Here is a 24,429-nt window from a genome sequence, read left to right on the forward strand (position 1 = left end):
TTTTATCTTATTCTTCCCAGTTAAATTTACCCTTCATTCTAATTTGTGTTGTACAGTTATTTCATTTTTAACCTTAATTTATATTTTATTCCTTCCTAGTTAAATTTACCCTTTTTAATTTTTCATATTTATTTCCTATCTTATTCATAGCCTTTCCTTTTTTGTTCTCTTTAGGTCACGAGCAGTTGTCCAAGCATTTCACTACATATCGTACTGTGTATGACTGTGTACGTGACAAATAAAATTTGAATTTGAATTTGAATTTGAATTTGAATTTGAATTTGAATTTGTACTTGTACTTCAAAAGGGATTGGAAAAACTTGTCTCAGCAAACAGTGATAATAATGTTTGCACAATCAGGAACAGAGAGAAAGAGAGGGGCTGTGTGTGTGTGTATCTGTCTGTCATGACCTGCTCACAGTAGCTCTTTTGCTTATTGATTTTGTCAAAAAAATCTCTTTGGTTTCTGTCCCTTTTCTAGTCCCTTGTCGCTGATCGCACTGATATCCGTCTGTCTGCTTCTTTTAGACCTTCCCAGGCAGCTGGTGCTCTGTATGCTTTACATTTGTAGTAGCATAATGATCGCAGATCTGTGTATCATTACAATATGACACTTGTCCATATGCCAGTGATTAATGTAAAACAGCTGCATTTCACAATGAAGCATATTTCCTCCCACAGTCATTAAACCAAACTATAGCAGCCATCACTTTTCAAATGCAGTTTCAACACATCTACCGGTTCAAGGTTCGTTTACTTAAATCCACGATGGCATAATTAAATCTGTTTGTTTATCAATGCACTGTGCTGCCCATGCTATTCACACTGGACTTGCCCTGGTAAACACACCTACTGTGCATCTTGAACAGAGACACTTGCATAACTGAATTATAATGTTGCGCTTAGATCTCATGCTCTCAGTAAACGATTCACTTGCATGTTGCCTTGATACTCTCTAAACAATGTGATGTGTCTAATTACAGCTCAATTATCTGAATTATCAATGTAGAAAATGTGAAAATCCTATGTTGGTTTTAAACACCCCTCTTGGAGCTTGGCATTTCTGTCACGATCGCAGCTTTGTAATTGAATGGGTTTTGTCTGCACATGGATCATTGCTTTCAGCTGATTAAGGAATGATAGGAAAGACTATATAAATCAAAGACAACCAACCCAACTAATTAGCTGTCCTAGCCATTACATCTACTAACAACTGCTGGAGGAGGTTTCTCTTACATAATCAACGTCTTTATTGGATTGTTTCGCTGCATCTTGTAATGGATCACATTTGAGAATAAGCCAGCTGAGCATAGTAGGAGAGAAAAGGCACATTGTGTCATTAAATTCCCTGTAATGCCATATTTGAGTGACATATAAATACAGGGAGCCTTTTAGCAGTGCTGTAGGCCAAAACAAACTTTGAGCTTTTTTATTTAAAAAAACCTACCAGTTCCCAAGGGCAAACAGGGCACCGGGTCATTTCAATTACTGAGTCTGGTGAAGCACTTTGGTTTGATTATAATTTGTCTTTATATCAATTAATAAACCTTGACAGCAAAATTACATCAAGGTACAAACTAAATGTATGAAGGACATGCTGTTGCTTAATGATTTAATTATGGAATTATACAGTGACATTTTACGAATGCAAAACAACTCCATTCACCCATGTGAGCAACACTGAGGACACAGCGCCTGAGAGATAATCCTCCAACTGCAATAAAATCTGTGACAATTGCCCATGTTGAGCAAAGAGTGTGCCCTCAAAAAGCTTCACCTTCAGACTGGGACTATTATGTTTCTCCTGATATGGGGCTGATGCTAATCAGTGTGGATTGTATTTTACGCCTCAAGGCAGGAAAATGTGCTGATGAGGGTCCCTACAATAAATGAACCATATCACCTAATGGCATCTTGGCCCACCTTGTGACTTACTGAAAAAGCTCCTGCTAAATGTCACAGGCAGGCAGAATGCACGTGTGAGATAATTAGAGAGAAGCGAGTGATCCACAGATTGATTGGTCAGTCAAAATTATTGCTGATAGCAAACTCACAGGTCTCTTGGACACACAGTCATAGGTTTCAAATACCACACTGGTTTTTAAGCAAAACTATAATCACTACAACTATCAGCACTGACCTCAAAAACCCCAAGAAACCCCAAGAAATGATCCTGCATATGTTTCGTACTTGTGGCACTAAAACTTTCCTCTATATAGCTCTGAACACAATATGTGTTCCACATTGCCTCAAAGAAGCAAATCAAAAGCCTTAGCCACTCTTTCTTTAGTATATCTGGAGTATTTCAAAATTTGAATCACAGATTGTGAGGGTGACAAATTGATAACAGTCAGTAACCCGTTAATAGGTTTACACAGCAATTTCCCACTAATTAACCCTCCAGGGTGAATGCAAATTTGCACCTAAAATGAAGCAATTTTTGGCTCTGTTGTTATCAACTTTACCTCCCAATATTCAGATTATCACTCCAACGAAGTACCTCGAGGTGTCTGTAGTACATGTGCATGTGTATGTCTTCAGGGAAGAATGGGTACGGCTAAGAAGACAATCAGTCCTCGTGAGGAATGGCAGACCTGAAATGTAAGTAAACCCAGTAAACGTCCAGATGCTGGGAAGAAGTGAGAACCATGGCTCATTATATCAGAGTGGCTCATTATATCAGAAGAAGGGAGTCCATCGGCCTTTCTCTGTTGGCTCTCTCACTCATTTAAACCAGAAGCACTTTTTCTTTGAGATGTTCTTCCATCAGGGAGACCGGCCAGTTGGGACAGTTCCCAAATCATTATAAACATGAAAAAAAAATTAACATAGCATTCAGAATAGGACCATAGGGAGGGAGCTATGGTATTAGAGAAAGGAAAACAGTTTCCTGTAAGCAGCAGATTATGAAAACATTAAGCAACAATTACCGTAATGAGAGTTATTGAAGCGGCAAGGTAGCACACAAGCTGTGTGCATCTGGTTACCGCATCTGGCTGCAGTGGTGGAGCATCCAAAGGGGCAGGAGTAAAGGCGTTCATTTGTTATGGCCATTTCTTTCCTGTGGATCGAGAAACGACGTGCCAGTAATTGTCATATACTGAAAATGATCTCACAGGCTGCACATTGATGCACGCACTGCTATGGACACTAAGTGCACTGTCAGAAATTCTAAAGATGTCATTTCGGATAAATCGAGGGAATGGCTTTCAGTTGGCAATTTGTCTCCCTCCTTCTGTGTTAAGAAATGAGCACAAGAGAGGTATTGAAATAGATATAAACTGCAGATAAGATTTCCTTTTTTATTTTGGCAAAAACAGCCACAGAGAGTGGCCAAACTTGGCTCTGCACAAGGCACAGATGTTATTATTTAAACAATGCGGCCATCTAACTTTGTTTGAAGCAGAATGTCTAATGCTTGAAAGCTATCTTAATTGGAAACACGGAGAGGAAGGTTTGTACAGCGCATGCTTAGTTTTAATAAACATGCTTATCGCTCCTATCATCACAAGCATTTTAGAGTCTCCCATGCATTTGACCATAGGAGCAGTGAATCCCACTTTTAAATGGCAAATACTGAACTGACAATATAATCATTTAAAGTATTAAGATAAAGATGTAAACAATTTAATCTCCCTCTTTAACTGTTTTTTCTAACCCGAGTCCTGCCATGAGGCTCTCCTGAATGGTCCTGACCCACATTTGATTGATCAATAAGTCTAAAATCACGTGCAATGATATGTGCATCACATTGTAGGTTACCCACATTACCAGTAAATATATAGAGCATATGCAGACCCCGTCTAATACGACAAACTGCACGGTGAAAGTAATGATCACAATAAACTGACATTTTGTGTTTCATTATTTTGCGTTGCATTCATCCAGCCTTCCTGGTTTGTCACTGGCAATTTAGTGTACAATGCTGAATCCTGCCCTCAGTGCACCCAGCAGCCCATTTAATCAGGGAGTAGGATTAAGGCTGAGCAGCCCTGCACCAGACAAGACGTACAGTAACATGACTCTCTACTAGGGACTCAAGATGGATGGGCTGGGCTATAGTCTGGATGGAACGCCTCCATTGGGCTGTTTGGCCTGGTGGAGCCCATCAATCAGAGCAGCACCAGAGGTCTAAACTGAGGCTGTGTAATGATGCGAACAGCATGTGGCCAAGCCATCCCTGGCTGCTCAGGTGTAAGGGTCCGCCCTGTCCAGCAGTCCTCTCAGCTCCTTCGCCACTATCATCCATCAAATATAGGCCATATTCACACAACGCAACAGATTCTAGTAGGTCTGGAAAGAGAGCTTTGAATAAAGTGGAGTTGTAAAAGACATTTTTAAGCAGAAGATTTTTTGATGTGTTTTTAGTCTATTTTTGTTTTAATGTTTTATTATTCAAACTTTTGAAAGCCTCGTAGTCGTATACAAACCACAGCATTACCCCGGTATCCTTTGTAGCAGCTTGTTTTGGGGACCTCATTCATGCGAGATTGGGCTGCATGATGCTTGGTAAGCACCGTGTTTGTATTTCCAGCTTTTCAAATGGAAAGCAGTGCAGAAGTGAAGACCAGACAGATCACTTTTCCTTAATAGCAGCTTTACAGGAAGTTGCCATTAGCCAATTTTATGTGCCCCATACTTAAGGCTGTGTAGATGCCTCAATCTTTCTATAATGTTCATTAAAGGACATATTTTATTGCACATTATGTGCTTTACATCCCTCACACAAACATATTATGCTCCTGGATGAAGGTGGCCTTATGAGTGCTATAAAACAGGCCTCATGAATATGAGCGTAAAAGCTGCTGCTCAGTCTGGACTCGAAGTGCGAAGGGAAGGTCATTTGGTAGAAAGCATGCACTGCAAAAATGTATGCTTATAAAAATGTCTCTGGTAGAGTTTCCAAGCTGCTAAAATACATCTGCTGCAGCCTAATGGACTTCTTTTCCCTCACTGGAAGCCGGCTTGGGTTTCAGTATGTTATGGGACTGAATTAAAGCAAAGCCATTCTTTGCTGAAGGATTTGTTTCATGCTGCCATGAGGTGGGCAACACCTTGCCCCCCAATGGCCCCCAAATTCCATTATGAGACAAATATTGCAATTATTTGTGGTTTCATTGCCATCATAAATTGAGAGAGCTTGTGGGTCACCAAGGTAAATGAGCACTGGCAAGTAGGATATGAATCCTGCTTTTGTCTTCAGCTTGTCATTACACAACTGCGTGCAGGACCTTTTGGCATTTGTATTTCCATGAACGTGATATTGACGGATGTTAAATCAGCTAAGCTTTTTCCATTTTTCTTAAGTAATCACTGTTGAATGATTTTCCAAGAAGCCAGTGTGTGTGAACTGCTGATAATTGCTTTATGTTCTGTACTGATGATTACTAAGGCATGGAGGCATAGCAATTCCTGATTAAAACCTCAAATTGGATTTCAAAACTAGGATCTGAGGTGTGAGGAGGGGCTTAATACAATGCATTAATATGGATTTTAAATTCTGTTCTTTCTCCTGAATTTCAGCAAATCATTAAGAAGTATGCACTTAAAGGGTTTATTAATTTGATATTGATTGTTTCATTTACATGAGGAGGGATTTCACACTTTTCTAAAATTGAATCGCTAATATCCCCCCAAATCCTTATAAGCCTTTAAACCCCAGAGAAAGAATATTTCCTGGTATACTTGTAGCACCTCCAGAGCCTTTCCCCCCCTTTCCATGTCACATCTTGTTATCTCATCCATGTTTGGGCATCTAATCAGTGAGACCTTTCCAAGTGAACTTCATAATTAAAGAATGCATTATTATTATGACTTTAATTACACAACTATGTAACTTTGTTTTAATTAAAAACACCCTTCCCCAATGGGAGCACGGTTTGAATGGCTTTTGTGGGCCAGAGTGTAAAAGCAATTTCTTAGCCTGCATGAGCACAATTATCACAAAGTTCACCTAAAGAACTCCATGACCTTGAAATAAGTGAATGACAATGGTGGTCAATTCTCTCTACCTATCAAAGCATGCAAATTGCAAAATTTTATGCTCCGTTACTACTTGTAGTCTCCTTACAGCGTTTCACATTTCCTTTACTGTGTCCACAAAAAAGAGCTCATGGGTCCTGTAATCAGGGGGTTAATAGCAGCTTTTCATAAAGGCTGCTGAGGGTGAACGTCCTTTTTGGAAAGAGAGGGGCAATGTCTAGTGATTATTAAGATGTGTTGCCAAGGCATAATGGGGTTCCAGCACATTACATACACCTCTCCATGTCATTGGGTTTTGTCAGGCATAAAAACAGTCATTTTACTAATATGAACAAACCATTCTTCATTGCCATGGTAATGATTGGGAAACTGAGTGCAGTCCAGTCAAGTCATTACTATGTCATGGATGACCAGTCTCATTTGATAGAACACCATAGATGGCACTGTTGCACTGCTGACAGGCTGACTGACAGCACGTTGATGCACCAGTCAGAGAGCCCAGATTGTGCTGTCACTCTAAATCTGTGCATTTACCAAAAAGCTGTTAACTATCAATACGGCGACGCTTCCTCTTAAAAAAAGTAAACAGCCTATTTGGTTTTACGCAATAGATCGGAATCGTGCAATTTTGCAGTGAAAGAATATGTGGAATTTTAATGCCGTGTAATGATAAAGCACACATTTTGCCGATCTGGAAGACTAAAATATTAATTTCCTGTGAAGCTTCAGGTGCTTGTTTGCTGTGAATTATACACAGGAATATGATTTGTCATTCACCTTGACAAGCCTATTTTCTGCCCTGTCATTCCATCTGTGCAAGTTCAGCATAGCTATTTGAATTCCTTCATTATAATATGCTGCTTGTGTTGATGGTCAGTTCAGTCTTTTTTCTATTTAAATTTCAACATGTACAATTTTCCTCAATAAAAAAAAGCAAAAACAAACATTTTTTTATTTTCTCATCAGAACTCACATCGTCATATTTTTTCCTGGAAAAAACCCCGACAACATAGTTTTTCATGATATTTTTAAAAATATATGAACGGTTGCAGGTCCTTGTGATAATAATTTCCATTATATGAGAACTATGGGTTTAGATCTGCACAATAACAAAGGCATGTGAACAAGGTTTTGATCTGAATTTCTAAAAGCTGTAGCGCACTTCAACAAGCTATGTACTGAGGCAGGCAACCTGTACATGGCAGGCCACACAGACCTTCACCAGTACTCTGGGCCTGTCTGGTGGCTCTCCAATTTAACGAAGTGATGTTTTAATGAGGCTGGATCCAAGGGACACCGGTGCTGTTCTCATTCAAGGTCCCTGCTGAAAAAAAAAAAGAACACCTGGCACTGAATACATGAATGCTATAACAACATGCTATAGCTTGCTCACAGAAAATATCACTGCATTATCCTCATCAGTGTGTTGCATCTGCATCACATATTAAATGCCACATTGAACTGAATCATTAGATACAATGATGGTAACACTGGACTTGTCAGTTTCAAAACAGAAAACATTTTTGAAATTAAATATTGATGTTATGACATTCAAAATTATGCAATGAAAACATCGAGCTACCATCCCTTGCAGTGTGATTGATAAGGATTACCTCTACAGCACAGCCATAACAAGCATATCAAGCAGGAGACTTGGCTCCAGTGCTTTGGCTCCTTTTAGAGTATCTCTCCACTCTGATGTGCACGATCACACAGAAGTGTGATGTGTTCAGAGATCAAGGATGGTCATAGTCATACACAGTGAGACTGGCCTCATTAGGGCCAGAAAGTTCTAGTTTTGAGACTTTAACCATGCCACAAAGGGTCTATGAATCCTTTTCTGAATCACATTTGCTGGGGCAAAGCACCACCTTACAAACACCAGTGTTACTTTGGTAGGATGTTCTCTGCTACGATTAGGTACTGACCTGAGGTACCATTATAAAGATTTAATCATTTACTGAGAGGAGACAAGAATCATTTGGCTTAAAGTATGATTTCTGATGTCTTTTTTTAAGGTCCACCAATCATGGGTGCCACCAAGGTGAGGGGCGAGGAAGGACTACTGGCCATTTTCCTGCATATACAACTTTTTTTCATTCGTATTGTGTCATTTTGTATATCCTTCATGATTTCCCATTGTCACCCCCTCCCATCTGCTACGCCCCAACACTTCTTCTTCTGTTTCTGGTGTGACCCCCCCACTATTCTTAGTGGCCCCAATAAGGCCATCCCTATATAAAAAGTTTTGGAGGCAATAGTGCCATCAATTTGATTGGCCAGGGGGTAAATGGACTTATTCTTATATAGCACTTTTCTACTCTCCCGGAGTCCTTAAAGCACTGTATACAGCATTTCTTAGTGCTTCCTAACTACCATTCATATTCCGATGAACGCATCGGAGAGCAATTTGGGGTTAGTATCTTGCCCAAGGATACTTGGCATGCAGACTGGAGGAGCCACGGATTGAACCACCAACCTTCGGATCAGTAGATGACCTGCTCTACCTCCTGAGCTACAGCCACCCCCGAATGTATGTTGGTGAGCCTCCATCCATCCATCCATCCATCCATCCATTCGCTTATCCTTTTTCAGGGTCGCGGGGGGCGCTGGAGCCTATCCCAGCTGTCATAGGGCGAGAGGCGGGGTACACCCTGGACAGGTCGCCAGTCTGTCGCAGGGCCAACATACAGGGACAGACAACCATTCGTACTCACTTTCATTCGCACATTCACACCTAGTGACAATTTGGGTTATCCAATTAACCTATCCCCACTAAGTGCATGTCTTTGGACGGTGGGAGGAAGCTGGAGTACCCGGAGGGAACCCACGCAAACACGGGGAGAACATGCAAACTCCACACAGAAAGACCCCGGCCTGATGTTGGAATTGAACTCAGGACCTTCTTGCTGTGCGGCAACAGTGCTAACCACCGTGCCACCGTGGTGAGCCTGTGTTTTGAATTTTGACTGGGTGGTGGTTAGCGCTGACTGGCGAACTGTCCACTGTATGGCCTAGTTTGCCCTATGACAGCTGGGATAGGCTCCAGCAACCCTGAATTGGACAATAAAATAAATGGATGGATTATTATTGTTATTATTTAGAATTCAAAATTACCCTCATTTTATTTATTTTTGCCTCCTGTTGTATCCCGTGTGGGGTTCTAAACTTCGATGCGCTGTGACAATGATACCGACTCCCATATTTAGCCATCTTAATAGAATGGAAATTCATCAGCACATTACTTCAGACTGTCATGTAGAAAACAGCTTGAAGTGCATTGCAATGAGAGTGGAGATCGTAACCTTAATAGACTGTAGGCTATTACTGAATTATCATTAAAAACACATCACTGAACTGAACTGCCTTCGAGTGACAGGAAGCTGAACCCTTTCAGCCATACTTCACATTGTTTATGTTGTCGAGATGCTTTCAACTTTGCAGATATGCAAATTTCTGGCTGTGGCTCTTTAGTTTGTTTTCCTTAAGAGCTTGTTAATTAACGAAAACTTGAAGAAAAACAATTGGGCGGCTTAGATCTAAGAGCATGTCAAAGCTAATAGGCTTTTTATATTTTACATATGCAAAGATGAATCATTAATATCAGCATTGTTTTTGTGTAGACTCCTTCCATCACATCCACAGGTAAGTGTTTTTATTTTTCCATTGAAAATAAAATGAGCTTGACATTCCTCCTCATTTTGATGAGAGAAACACAAATATGGGTTTGTTCTGTAATGATGTCAACGATTAGCAGTAGATCAAAATGCAGCCTGGATGATAATAAAAGTTAAAAATTGTAATGTGAGGTCATAGAAATCATGCCTTCCTTCGATAGATTAAGAAAATGCTGCTGCTGTTTGGGGAAAAGATTAAAAAGATTAAAAAGAATGGATTTTTCAAATGTATTTTTAGATGGTTAGAGGATCCTGTCAGTGCCTTCAAAACAGCTGTGAGTGTTTTTAAAAGACATCTTTGAAAGATCATTGTGGATTTACCTTTGAAGAAAGCAGCTGTGTGGTATTAGTTAGCTATGTGGGACTCCACACGAGGAAGGATAAAATCTGAGATGCTCAAACACTGGATAGCTTAACAGTAATTCTTCAACAGAATTTTTCGCCAACCTCTTGAAATAACACAACAAATTATTTCAATGTGGTCTGTATTTTATCATGTAGCAGCATATACATGCATTTTAGTTAAGTACAACAAAGCAACTGCTCTTTATCCTGATGTCTATGTGTTGTTATATTTTGCTTTATGTAGGTCAGGCTGATTTCAAGTCTAGGATCCAAGGTTAAGCAGTCAGGGGACATGAGACTCGAATGAATAATGTTTTTTCTTGGGTGAGTTTCTGGCATTCAAATGCCTCTGCATGCCCTACAATGTCACTGTAGTCATAACTTGAACAAGGACATTTTAGCTGTATGTAACAGAATAATCACAATCACAATAATTCTTTGTGTTATTGATTCAACAAGGTGCTTTAAGCATTCCCAAAAGTGTCTGACTTATTGTCATGTTAAAGAAACCACTGGTATGGTGAATTATCCTTCTATAAGCAGTCTTCAGGAGATAAGTAAAGTGTGGTCATGAAAGGATGAACACAGTCAGCAGCAATACTCAGGTAGGCTGTGTGATGTTCAGTTGGTACTACAGGGTCCAAAGTGTACAAAGAAAATATCACCCACACCATTATACCACTAATAACTGCCAGAAGCCCTGATAGAAGGCAGGATGGAGCCATGCATTCATGTCTGACACCATCTGAATGTTTTGCAGCAGAAGTCGAGAGTCATCAGAGTTTATGTAGCAACAAGAACCAATTTTAAAATCAAAGAGTGTCTTGTGACACAAATGATATCCTGGAGAGACCTGTCACAAGATAGAGGCACCTTTGGCTTTTCCAATTAATATGTTACACTTCTTCCTTCACTGGAACAAAATGCTACCAGTGATTAATTAATGTTCTCAAAATCTCTCTGATATGAATAGAAACACAACCAAAATATATTTTCTTGATAAAGTTTTCAAATGGGCTTTGTTTGACGTCTTTTATCTGTAAAAGTATGGACAATGGCAGTATGGTATAATCTTTTTAATTTGTCTTTTATTTCTGTGTGTTGACAGAGATGTTTTATTATGGCTGTGCATTTTCATAATACATAATTGAAAACTCTGAAGAAGAGGGACTCTTATTTTTCCATCCTTTCAATCTAGCAGACACAAGTCTGACAGGCTGATGAAATGGAGAGATTGACTTCTCCTCTGCTACTCAGATTTGCGATGCTCTTTAATGTCAGCAATGGATTGCACAGCCTTATGAAATGTTGGTGGTCATTTTAGTACAAAACAGAAATAATCAATTGTATTCTTTCCTTTTTCATTAATTTGAGGAGATTTCAAATGTCTTTCTCTAAAGTGGGGGAACAGAAGTTAATCAAATATAGTGGGATTGAAAATATCAATCATCTGGTCTCTTCAAGGGTCCATGCTGACTGCCAGAGCACATGTCGTCATCCATTTTCAGCCAATTCACTTGATGAATAAACAGCTCGGCTGAGTGTTTGGCACCCATTATACATTTACATAAATCTAATTTCAGCAGGTGAAATATTCAAAGATCACCTTTACCCCAAGACAGCTTTCACTCCAGATGACACAGCCATCTCCACAGAATACTTATCAAAGCAAGCTAAAGGGGAGGCAGGATTTGTTTGATTCACCTGTGTTAATTACGTATTACAAAGGTATGTTAAAATCTATAATGACAAGGTGTGGGACACATTTAAGATTTTAAGCAGTGATTAATATTATTTCCTAAGACAAAGAAGACCGTGCTGTGATTGTGTACATTTGTCACATTGCTACAAAGGAATTGGATGTGAATTTTGTTTTCCAGACTTTCATGAATAGCATTTTAAGATTAAAGGATGATTTGTTTTGCTTAAGGTTATTCTTGCCTATAGGCGATAGATTTCATTGGTAAATTTGGATTGAACTTTTTAAGTTTGGTCCGTGTTAATATTTTAGCATTGATATTGGGAGACCTGTTGGAAGATTCTTAGGCTGCTTTAAGCTGCAAATAACAGAGTTAAGCGCTGTGAGGCGATTGAAGGCTATCTCAAAGTTAAGGGGAAATCATGAAAAACAATAGAAAGCATTCAAGACAAAGTCACACTCGATTTGGTGTGGGAGCTCTGTTCACTGAAATGAGACCACTCATGAAAGCAAGCACAGGGCTGTATTAGGTGGTAAAAAATGATGCTACCTTTATTTTCACTGTATCACTATGAGCATTATGAACACCAGCTGCTTCAAAAATGAATACAGGTGGGTGGGTGGATGGGGGCAAAGCTATAGGTCTGAAGTTCAGACAGAAGCAATCAAAGGAAGACTACTGAAAAGACTGTTAGATGGATCCTCTCTTTTCATACACTTGAGACTGATATAAAAAGACAGTGAGCTTAGCAATGTAATATCGAATGGTTGTGCATGGTTCTTGATATTTTTCCAACAACAGGACTTTTTTTTAGCTACACATGTTGTAACGCTTCCAACATAAAGCACATCCAGAGACTTTTTAACGAGCTACCTGTCAGATGATCAAAACCTGTTCCATGGGGCAATTTTGCATGCTGTCTTCAGGATAACTGATTTTCTTTTTAGTGCAACTGCTGGGCTGATATTAATTTTAACTTTACTGAACGTGCTTACATCAATGAATATTTACAAGTTATGATAACAGTCACAAGCCATGAATTGCAACAGCGATAAAAATGACTCTGTGAAATGACTGATACAGTAATGCTAGGACAGCATCGCCCTTAATTAACACCAGACAATCTGCTTTCTGATGGGGTTTGCATCATGTGGAATATTCACTTTGTGCATTAACTCTACTGGAGCTCTGTATTCATCTTAGGTTCTTTTTATTACATGGCTGATTGACCATGACAGATCCTCTAGCTCTAGATTATTTTGCTATGAGATGAAGCTGACATTTTGTAAGTGTAACCCAGTGAGTTTACACGACTCAGTAATGCACTACAACATGTTATTGTTAATTGGGATTTATCATTACTCTGTTAATCACTGAGTTGATCAAAAATAAATCAATAATAAAAGATAAATACTATAAATATAAGAATAAAACCCAAAGAGTATATTTAACACCCCTACTGGTTAGGAAGGAACAAGCCCCGCCTTCCCCTGCTCTGTACCGTCACGTGCTCAGACACAGAGAGAGACGGAGGTGCACGAGACCATCACTGATTTTCACCGCCAAGCTTTTCGCTGGAAAATAACTATTAACTTGATAAATTGAGCAAATATCCATACCGGAGATCTGCATGGACCTTGGAGAAACGGACCTGATTTATTGTGAACATTTCGGACCTTGAAACCATCGCGGTGAGTCAGAAGCTGTTAAGCTAACCTTGAAGCTAACAAGAAGTTAACAGGGAATATAATGGCCCGATTTCAATGTTGTAGATCTGCGCGGGAGCGGATGAAGTGGACAAGATCCTCTCTGAGAGTTGAACAAGATCCTCTCTGAGAGTTGAACATTAGAAGTGTGCTGGTGAGTTAAACTGGGACTGGGCGAATCAGGCTAATTGAAAAGCTAACTAGCCTAATGCTCATAGCTGTAGCTGACCACGTTTTCACTGTGGGAGAACACACGGGGTTTCTCACTGAGTTCAGCCATTTTGAGCACTCAGCTTGTGTGCTGATGATGTTCTAGTATTACTTGTTGAATATTAAATGCACTAAAATTAGATGATGGAATAAGTTAATGTTGATCTTAAAGGTCATGAATCTACTTTATTTTGTTACATTTGATGCTCGAGCGGCACTGGATAGATGTCCGTGTGTATTCTTACTGTGCTGATACGTTACCACATACTGTAAAACTACAGCCTGTGGGTTTTTGTATATTCTTTTGGTAATTTTATTCTGTACATTGAGTGTAAATAATATATTGCTTCATTGCTATGCAGTGTAAAGCAATGCTCCTGTAATTCAGTTAAAGGGCAATACTGTAAAAAAATAATCTACCATAGTTTATGGTTTATTTCTGATTTCTGATAGAAATGTGCACCTTGACGATAGAATAAGCTGATTGTGATTTAAAGATTGCATTCATGATTAAGATGCACTGTATAGACTATAGTTAGAAATTAGAATTAATGTTTTGTGCTTGTTTTGTTATAGCACTTACATTATTTACATATGGCCATGTATATCATTAGAGTGTGAACTGAATTAGTAATAGTCCTGTTGTTTACAGGCTAGGTTTTTTTATGGGATCGTGAGACCTGGATCTCTTCCTGACGAGGAAGATGGCGAGCCTTTCCCTTTGAACCGAACCGAACCACAGCCATTCTGAGTTGGCCCAGAAGGGCAGGTTGCTCTTCTCTCACGAACAATTGCAACAGTGCGGTAGGACGAAATCGCACCAATCACAAACTTTTGACCTGTTGGATTTGACTTGACTGAACACTGACTATTAAGCCGGCAAGACTGACATATCTGAGCTCAGATAGGATTCCGACTGTTATTATTATTGCTGTCACTGTATTTTATTTTATGTTTTCATTCCTGTTCATAAAATGCTGTTAAATTGTTGCTAAATAGTTTAATACAATTCATAGCAACTTTACCTGTGGCTCCAGTCATTCTTCTCCACGCAACTCCCTTTATCCCTCCTGCGAATCTAGCTATTGGCCCATTCTCTCCATCTTACTTTAATTTCCCCTACCCTATCCTGTACTTGGCTACAGAAAGTGGCGAGCCAGCCAGGAGGGTTTGCAGAGTTGTTAGTCCACCCAAAATTTAATAAAACGATTAAGAGTGCCTGGAGCTTCACAGTGACTTGTATTTTTTTCTACTGGTACTTTTACGTGTCCTAACCATGGAAGTTGTGAAAACAGAGAATGTTAAAGTTCAAAATGCTGTCTTGGTCAGTGGTTTAACTAACACAGACATTGATAAAGAAATAATTGAGTTCTTAGAAGCTTTCGGTCCTGTCAGTAGGCAGATTAAGCTACCAACTGGTGGTCAGATTATTGTGGAATTTCAACATGAGGCTACTGCTAAAGAACTAGAGAAAAGATATTTGCCTTATGACAGACCTTGCACTGTGAAACCTGAAGTTGTCTATCACGTTCGAGACCTAGCCAGTGCGTATAGCATTGAAACCAGCGCATCAGCTACTGTAACTTACCTGTCACAGCTTAAAGATGTGGCAGCACGAAGCAACCGATCGTTTAAAGACCTTTTGATGGATGAACTAGCTAAAATTGGGGAGTCATTGGGAGGGGATGTCCACACAGTTGAGCCTTCCACTGAACAAGAGCCAGTGCCCCACAGTGATGAGGCCCTACCTTCTTCTCTTTTAACACCCAATAGCAACCATGTAAGTGCCTTGAATACTCACCCACCGGCAGAGGCTGAGAAACAAACCCCTCAGATTCCCACCAACCTTTTAAGCACACCTGAAGTGCAGCGGGTTATTGTAGAGCACATTGTTAAAAGCAGTGAAGTCATTCCCCCACCAAACTCGCAATACAGACTGAAACCTTTTTCAGGGAGAGTTCCACATCCTCCTTTCGAAACTGACTATGACACTTGGCGCAGCAGCGTAGAGTTTTGCTTGACTGATCCCTCGCTCACCGAAACTCAAGTTGTGCGAAAGATTGTTGAAAGTCTTTCACCCCCTGCAGCGGACCTGGTGAAAGCTTTTGGTCCAAAAGCAAACCCCAAAACTTACCTTGAACATCTTGATTCTGCCTATGCAACTGTAGAGGACGGTGACGAACTCTTTGCTCGCTTCTTAAACACCAATCAGAATGGAGGTGAAAAACCCTCACATTACCTGCAAAGATTGCACACAGTGCTAAACCTGGTCATAAAAAGAGACGGAATTGCTTCTAGTGACATCAATAAACAGCTCCTGAGACAGTTTTGTAGAGGGTGTTGGGACAGCTCATTGATTGCAAACCTTCATCTTGAACAAAAGAAAGACGACCCACCTCATTTTGCAGAGCTACTCCTCCACCTACGCACCGAGGAGGACAAACAGGCAAGTAAAGCAACCCGCATGAAACAACATTTGGGGATCCAAAAGACTCGTGTTTATTCTAACGTGCAAACCACACGCTCTCAAGGTAGGAACGATTATGAGCATGAAATGGACAGCAATTCGTCTGACCTCCAGAAGCAAATTGCTGACCTCAGGTCTCAAATCGCACAGCTCAGAGCTGATAAAACAGAGAAAAGATCGCAGAAACTTCAAAAGGAAGCAAAAAGGAACCCAAGTACCAAAACTCAGAACAAGCCGGGACAGATACCACAAATTGCTGCAGTGTCAGCCAAACCCAAACCTGGATACTGTTTCAAGTGTGGAGAAGATGGTCATATCGCTTCCAGCTGTAGTAATGATCCCAACCCAGCATTAGTAGCAGCTAAAAGGAATGCCCTCAGACAGAAGCAGCGAGAATGGGAAATATCCAGACCAGTTGATGAGTCATTTAATTTAAACTAGAAGGAGCCCCTGTCGCGGGACAGATGGGTGCTAAATCTGAACCAAGTCCCACTGAGAAAAAGACAACAAAAGCCCAATGTGAAACAGCTAATGTTCACTCAGTGCCTAAACTTCCCAAAAGACTTGTGGGTAGAAAATGCACAGCCAGAGTTGTTATCAATGGCGTTGAATGTAGTTGCTTGCTCGACTCAGGCTCTCAAGTAACCACTATTGCCAAATCCTTCTATCAAGAACACTTACCTGATCATCCTATAAAACCCATCAGTGATCTCCTAGAGGTCGAAGGTGCGAATGGTCAGACAGTCCCTTATTTGGGATACATTGAGACGAGTATCATGTTCCCCAAAGATCTCGATCAGTCAGAGCTTGAACTATCTACTCTTGCCTTAGTTGTCCCTGACATTCGCTCAAACTCAGACACACCTCTACTAATTGGCACAAATACACTTGACCCCTTATATGAGCATCTTTGTGAGAACACCTTACCTGACTTTAAGGTACTCCCTTATGGATACCAACAAGTGCTAAAGACATTAGCATCCAGAAAAAGACAAAGTGACAGTGGCAAGATCGGCTTGGTAAAACTTCAAAGTAGAACCCAAGAAGTCCTTCCTGCAAATCAAAAGCTACTAGTGGAAGGTTTTATGCATGCTAGCCACGCTAAGCCTGAACAGTGTGCACTTATTGAACAGCCCACTACCGGCTCCCTACCTGGTGGTGTGTTTGTAGATTGTTGCCTTATATCTCTGCCAAAGCACGGACCTTATAAAGTTCCTGTGTTGCTGAGAAACGAGACTAACCATGACATTACATTGCCCACTAACTGTGTAATTGCTGAGCTAGTTGCCCCTGACTGTGTCATGCCATGTCCTGAGCCTGAGAAAGGCGACCAAAAGGTGTCTGCAACGTGTAACTCTCAGCAGCAGACTTCAACCTCAAGACCCCCTCTCAGTTTCGACTTTGGTGAATCACCACTATCTGAAGAGTGGAAAGAGAAGATAGCTGAAAAGCTAAACACCTTCTCTGATGTTTTCTCACACAATGATCTTGATTTTGGGCATGCCACACATGTAAAACATCACATCAACTTAAAAGATGAAACCCCCTTCAAACAGAGATCTCGCCCGATTCATCCCCATGATTACGAGGCAGTTAAAAAGCACTTACAAGCCCTCTTAGATGCAGGCATAATCAGAGAATCTGAATCTCCATTCTCATCACCGATAGTGGTGGTCCGCAAAAAGAATGGTGATGTGCGGTTATGCATTGATTTTAGGAAGCTTAACTTGCAGACCATCCGCGATGCCTATGCCTTGCCAAACTTAGAGGAGTCATTTTCTGCTCTTGCAGGATCTCAGTGGTTCTCTGTGATGGACCTTAAGTCAGGGTACTATCAAATCGAGATGTGTGAAGAAGATAAGCCAAAGACAGCCTTCGTGTGCCCCTTCGGCTTCTACGAATTTAATCGTATGCCCCAGGGAATAACAAATGCCCCAAGCACTTTCCAAAGGCTTATGGAAAAGTGTATGAAAGACATCAATCTGAGAGAAGTGTTAGTCTTTTTGGATGATTTGATAGTCTTTTCCAGTTCCCTTGAAGATCATGAGACCCGACTCATTCATGTTCTTGAGCGACTCAGAGAGTATGGGCTGAAACTCTCGCCCGACAAATGTCGTTTCTTCCAAACATCAGTCCGTTATCTAGGCCACATTGTATCTAGAGACGGCGTAAAGACTGATCCCGAAAAAACTGAAGCACTCAAGACTTGGCCGAGACCCCAAACCTTAAAAGAACTCCAATCGTTTCTTGGTTTTACCGGTTATTACCGGAGATTTGTCAAAGATTACTCAAAAATTGTCAAGCCCCTCACCTCCCTCACAGCTGGCTATCCTCCGAGACGAAAGCATAGTAAAAACCCACCCAGTGATCCAAAGTATCTGAACCCCAAAGAGCCCTTTGGTGATCGTTGGGGACCAGAGTGCCAGAAATCGTTTCAAACTATTATTGAAAAACTCACCACCTCACCAGTCCTTGGGTATGCTGATGCAAAGCTACCTTACCTGGTACACACAGATGCCAGTACAACCGGACTTGGGGCGGCTCTTTATCAAGTGCAGAATGGAACCACACAGGTTATAGCCTATGCAAGTCGTGGTCTATCCCGTAGTGAAGCTAGATACCCCGCCCACAAGTTAGAATTTCTAGCTTTAAAGTGGGCCATAACTGACAAGTTTCATGACTATTTATATGGAAACACATTCACAGTCATCACCGACAACAACCCATTGACTTACCTTCTGACCACAGCAAAGCTTGATGCCACGAGTTATCGTTGGTTGGCTGCATTGTCCACCTATAACTTTGACATTAAGTACAGAGCTGGGAGACAAAATCTTGATGCAGATGGACTATCTAGGAAACCACATGACAAACCTGAAGACGATCCAGTTTTTACCCAGGAATGTCAGCGCATTGATAAGTTCAGATCCCATCTCTTGTCCTCAGTCAAAGATGTCGAGCTCCAACTTCAATCCGATACCGTGATGGCAGCCTGTCAAAGATATATGGCTATGGATCAGACTGAACCCTCTTGTGCTCTAGTCCAGTCACTTGCCATGTCTGCAGGTGCCATTCCAGACATGTTTCAAGAAGAAGGCAATGATAACAATCTCCTAGCCTTACCCAGATACACCCATACTGATCTTGTCAACCTGCAGAGAAAAGATCCAGCCATTAGTAAAGTCATCAAGCTGCTGGCAGCTGACTCACGTCCACCAGCCGATACTAAGTCTGAGTCTCACGATGTTCTCTTATTTTTAAGGGAGTGGAAACGTCTTGACCTCCAAAATGACTTACTGTACCGGAAACGCCAGTTGGGGCCAGAGACCTTGTTGCAGTTAGTCCTTCCTGATTCCTTACGCCCTACAGTTATGCTTAATCTTCATGACAACATGGGGCATTTAGGGGTCGAACGCACACTGGAACTCATTCGGTCACGTTTCTACTGGCCAAAAATGGCAGTTGATGTCGAAAAGAAAGTGAAAGCTTGCGAGAGATGTGTCCGTAGAAAAGCCCTGCCAGACAAGGCTGCTCCTCTGGTAAATATTAAAACTTCCAGGCCCATGGAGCTAGTCTGCATGGACTTCCTCTCAATAGAACCAGACAGTAAAAACACTAAAGATGTCCTAGTGATCACGGATCATTTTACAAAGTATGCTGTGTCCATTCCAACCAAAGACCAGAAAGCCACCACCGTTGCAAAGAACTTATGGGAGAACTTCTTAGTTCATTATGGCTTTCCAGAGCGACTTCATAGCGACCAAGGGAGAGACTTTGAATCGCGTACAATCAAAGAACTGTGCTCTCTGCTCGGTATCCGCAAAGTCCGAACAAGTCCTTATCATCCTCGTGGCAACCCTGTTGAGCGATACAATCGCACATTACTCAGTATGCTTGGTACCTTGAAAGACACCGAGAAACATCACTGGCGTGACTTCGTAAAACCACTTACTCACGCTTATAACTGTACAAAAAATGATGTAACAGGCTATTCTCCTTATGAGTTAATGTTTGGTAGACAGCCTCGCTTGCCCATTGATATTGCCTTTGGCCTGCCACAGCCAAACAAGCCACAGTTGACTCACTCTCAATACGTCAAGCAGTTGAAAAGCTACCTCGAACAGAGCTACGAAATAGCCATCAAAAACTCCCAGAAAGTAGCAGACAAAAACAAGAAACGGTTTGACAAAATCATCCGTGAATCCACACTACATGTGGGAGACAGAGTCTTGGTTCGAAATCTCCGCCTGAGAGAGAAGCACAAATTAGCGGACAAATGGGAGCAAACAGTGTATATTGTTACCAAACAAATGGAAAACTTACCAGTATACACTGTAAAACCAGAAAACGGAGATGGACCCAACAGAACGCTCCACAGAGATCTGTTACTTCCCTGTGGATTTCTCTCACCAACAGAGCATGAACCCGAGCGAGTCACAAAAACTAACAGACCACGCACAAGACAAAGTTCAGCTTTGGAAGTTGACTCCGACCAAACACTTGAGGAAGAGGAAGATGAGTTTTATTACCCTGAACCTCCACAAGTGAAAGACAGACATTTCTACCAAGTATGCGCCATGCCGCCAACACAAGGATTCAAACAAAACAAATATCCTGTAAATGATGACGAACAACCTAACACATTACCGGACATGACAGACTTACCTGAAAAGGAAACTGAGAACGAAACTGAAACATACTTACCTGAAGGCGAAATTGGAAGTTCAACTGACACCAACTTACCTGAAATGGACCGTGAAACAGACCTACCTCAGACAGAACGTGAAAGTGAAGCAAACGTATCACCAAGTGAAAGTGACACAAGCCTACAAAATAACACACCAAGTGAGTCTGAAACAGACACTCGAAAAGACAAAAATGTTTTGTCGACCAGTTTGTCAGATTCACCGTTGTCAGAGAACTCAACTCATCAACTTTCACCTGAAAGACAAGTTGAAAACGATGATGAACCTGAAACCTTGCAAACAGAAACACAGATCAGAAGATCTGAAAGAATTCGCCAACCATCCCAAAGACTCACTTATCCTCAGCTAGGTAACCCACTAGTAACAGTGGTTAAATCACTCTTTCAAGGATTGAACAAAGCTTTCATCGACTCCCTTGCTCATGATGTTACCTATTCCCCCAGAGCCATGCACGGGGACGTGCATGAGATTTAAGAGGGGAGGATGTAACCCAGTGAGTTTACACGACTCAGTAATGCACTACAACATGTTATTGTTAATTGGGATTTATCATTACTCTGTTAATCACTGAGTTGATCAAAAATAAATCAATAATAAAAGATAAATACTATAAATATAAGAATAAAACCCAAAGAGTATATTTAACACCCCTACTGGTTAGGAAGGAACAAGCCCCGCCTTCCCCTGCTCTGTACCGTCACGTGCTCAGACACAGAGAGAGACGGAGGTGCACGAGACCATCACTGATTTTCACCGCCAAGCTTTTCGCTGGAAAATAACTATTAACTTGATAAATTGAGCAAATATCCATACCGGAGATCTGCATGGACCTTGGAGAAACGGACCTGATTTATTGTGAACATTTCGGACCTTGAAACCATCGCGGTGAGTCAGAAGCTGTTAAGCTAACCTTGAAGCTAACAAGAAGTTAACAGGGAATATAATGGCCCGATTTCAATGTTGTAGATCTGCGCGGGAGCGGATGAAGTGGACAAGATCCTCTCTGAGAGTTGAACAAGATCCTCTCTGAGAGTTGAACATTAGAAGTGTGCTGGTGAGTTAAACTGGGACTGGGCGAATCAGGCTAATTGAAAAGCTAACTAGCCTAATGCTCATAGCTGTAGCTGACCACGTTTTCACTGTGGGAGAACACACGGGGTTTCTCACTGAGTTCAGCCATTTTGAGCACTCAGCTTGTGTGCTGATGATGTTCTAGTATTACTTGTTGAATATTAAATGCACTAAAATTAGATGATGGAATAAGTTAATGTTGATCTTAAAGGTCATGAATCTACTTTATTTTGTTACATTTGATGCTCGAGCGGCACTGGATAGATGTCCGTGTGTATTCTTACTGTGCTGATACGTTACCACATACTGTAAAACTACAGCCTGTGGGTTTTTGTATATTCTTTTGGTAATTTTATTCTGTACATTGAGTGTAAATAATATATTGCTTCATTGCTATGCAGTGTAAAGCAATGCTCCTGTAATTCAGTTAAAGGGCAATACTGTAAAAAAATAATCTACCATAGTTTATGGTTTATTTCTGATTTCTGATAGAAATGTGCACCTTGACGATAGAATAAGCTGATTGTGATTTAAAGATTGCATTCATGATTAAGATGCACTGTATAGACTATAGTTAGAAATTAGAATTAATGTTTTGTGCTTGTTTTGTTATAGCACTTACATTATTTACATATGGCCATGTATATCATTAGAGTGTGAACTGAATTAGTAATAGTCCTGTTGTTTACAGGCTAGGTTTTTTTATGGGATCGTGAGACCTGGATCTCTTCCTGACGAGGAAGATGGCGAGCCTTTCCCTTTGAACCGAACCGAACCACAGCCATTCTGAGTTGGCCCAGAAGGGCAGGTTGCTCTTCTCTCACGAACAATTGCAACAGTGCGGTAGGACGAAATCGCACCAATCACAAACTTTTGACCTGTTGGATTTGACTTGACTGAACACTGACTATTAAGCCGGCAAGACTGACATATCTGAGCTCAGATAGGATTCCGACTGTTATTATTATTGCTGTCACTGTATTTTATTTTATGTTTTCATTCCTGTTCATAAAATGCTGTTAAATTGTTGCTAAATAGTTTAATACAATTCATAGCAACTTTACCTGTGGCTCCAGTCATTCTTCTCCACGCAACTCCCTTTATCCCTCCTGCGAATCTAGCTATTGGCCCATTCTCTCCATCTTACTTTAATTTCCCCTACCCTATCCTGTACTTGGCTACATAAGGCTCTGTAATAAGTTCCCACAGAGGTTTTTCAGGCTTCTGATTCAACTTTAGCATCACTGCTTCTGATAAATGAAAAGAAATGTCCTCAATCTCAAAGCCACCTCAAAGCCCTAATGTGGTCAGTTTTGTAGATCGCATGCGAGTCTGCACTTTAGGATTGGCTTGTTTTAAATTTAGTGCTTGTTTTGAGGCAGTGAGTGGCTTTAAGGCACAAACTGGAGACTCAAATTGCCATTTTGAAAGTGACAAGGTGCTGATTTGCCCGCCTGGCACTGAGCGATTGGACATCACTGTTGACAAATGGGCAGTGGAACAAAACTGGCAGGATGCAGGGGAAGACAAAATGCCTTCAGCCAAAGTTTTTTTCTACTATCTGTTATCACAGCTGGACAACAGCTAGTTAAAATTCCTAAATTTATTGAGTATAATCATTTTGCTGCCAACTGTTTCTGTGTCAACCATACTGTGGCAAATATTTACATACTGTATTGTTATTGGATATTCAGACTGTGGTCTTTTTTAGTTAGTCACATGAAATAATAATGGAATTTTAACGACAATCACATTTTTAATGTTACTTTTGATGGCTGAAAAAAAAAACACACTTTTAATTCTACGGTATGATATCAGCAGCTGAACCAGCTGTTTTGTATGATAAATTGAACAGCAGTTATATAATATTCAGCCACAATGTTAAAACCCTGTCTAATATCATGTGTCCTCCTTACTCTGCAAAAATAGCTCTGACCGTTTGGTGCATGGACCTCAGGTGTTGTACTGTGGCATCTAGCACTAAGATGTAGAAGCAGATCATTTATGGCCTGTGGGTTTTGGGGTGGGTCCTTCTCAGAGTACAGTACATGTATTTTGTTACATGTCAAAATAACATCCAAATAAATGCCAGCATCTATTTTTTAACCAGCTAAACATTTCACTGTAATCAGATGAAAGGTGTTGAATGTTATTAACTTGAATATAATGGTATTAAGAATGGATCCAGAGGCTTTTTATAATTCTCTGTAGCTGGTATATACTTTATGACTGACTGTAGGACTGCCAGACAAGCTGAAATGCTGCCTGTGGGTGTGAAGACTGTACTGTCTGAGGAAAGGAGAGCAGACCTGAGTGGGTCAGTGGATGCCAATATAAGACAGTTGTAAAGGGATTACAGAGGAAGTGATGAGATGCAGATTGCAGTCATTTCTGCAGCACTGCTGTAATGCAAATTGGAAAGAGCAATGCATTGAATTTCTAGTTCTGCCATGTAATACATGAAAAATCAATTTTACAATTACCATTTCTTAAAAGGAGCTTGAGAAAGCCAAGGCTCATTTGCCAAAGCTGCTGTATGTACAACCACAACGTGGTTGATGCCTG

The 24,429-nt window shown here is 40.7% G+C and overlaps 1 protein-coding gene across 1 annotated transcript; it reads left to right on the forward strand.

Annotated features, from left to right (window-relative positions):
- Positions 1-13,418: 13,418 nt before the first annotated feature.
- LOC147315009 (paraneoplastic antigen Ma3 homolog) lies at positions 13,419-16,528 on the forward strand. Its single transcript, XM_086260436.1, has 2 exons — positions 13,419-13,564; positions 14,273-16,528. Exon 2 carries the CDS (start codon positions 14,897-14,899, stop codon positions 16,526-16,528), a length of 1,632 nt encoding a protein of 543 aa, XP_086116562.1. The 5' UTR covers positions 13,419-13,564; positions 14,273-14,896.
- Positions 16,529-24,429: the final 7,901 nt, after the last annotated feature.

Source organism: Aulonocara sp. 'chitande type north' Nkhata Bay, linkage group LG14 (assembly GCF_057382095.1).
Source record: "Aulonocara sp. 'chitande type north' Nkhata Bay isolate Kocher_YH1m ecotype deep benthic linkage group LG14, A_spYH_male_GT1.1, whole genome shotgun sequence".
Lineage (NCBI taxonomy): Eukaryota > Metazoa > Chordata > Actinopteri > Cichliformes > Cichlidae > Aulonocara > Aulonocara sp. 'chitande type north' Nkhata Bay.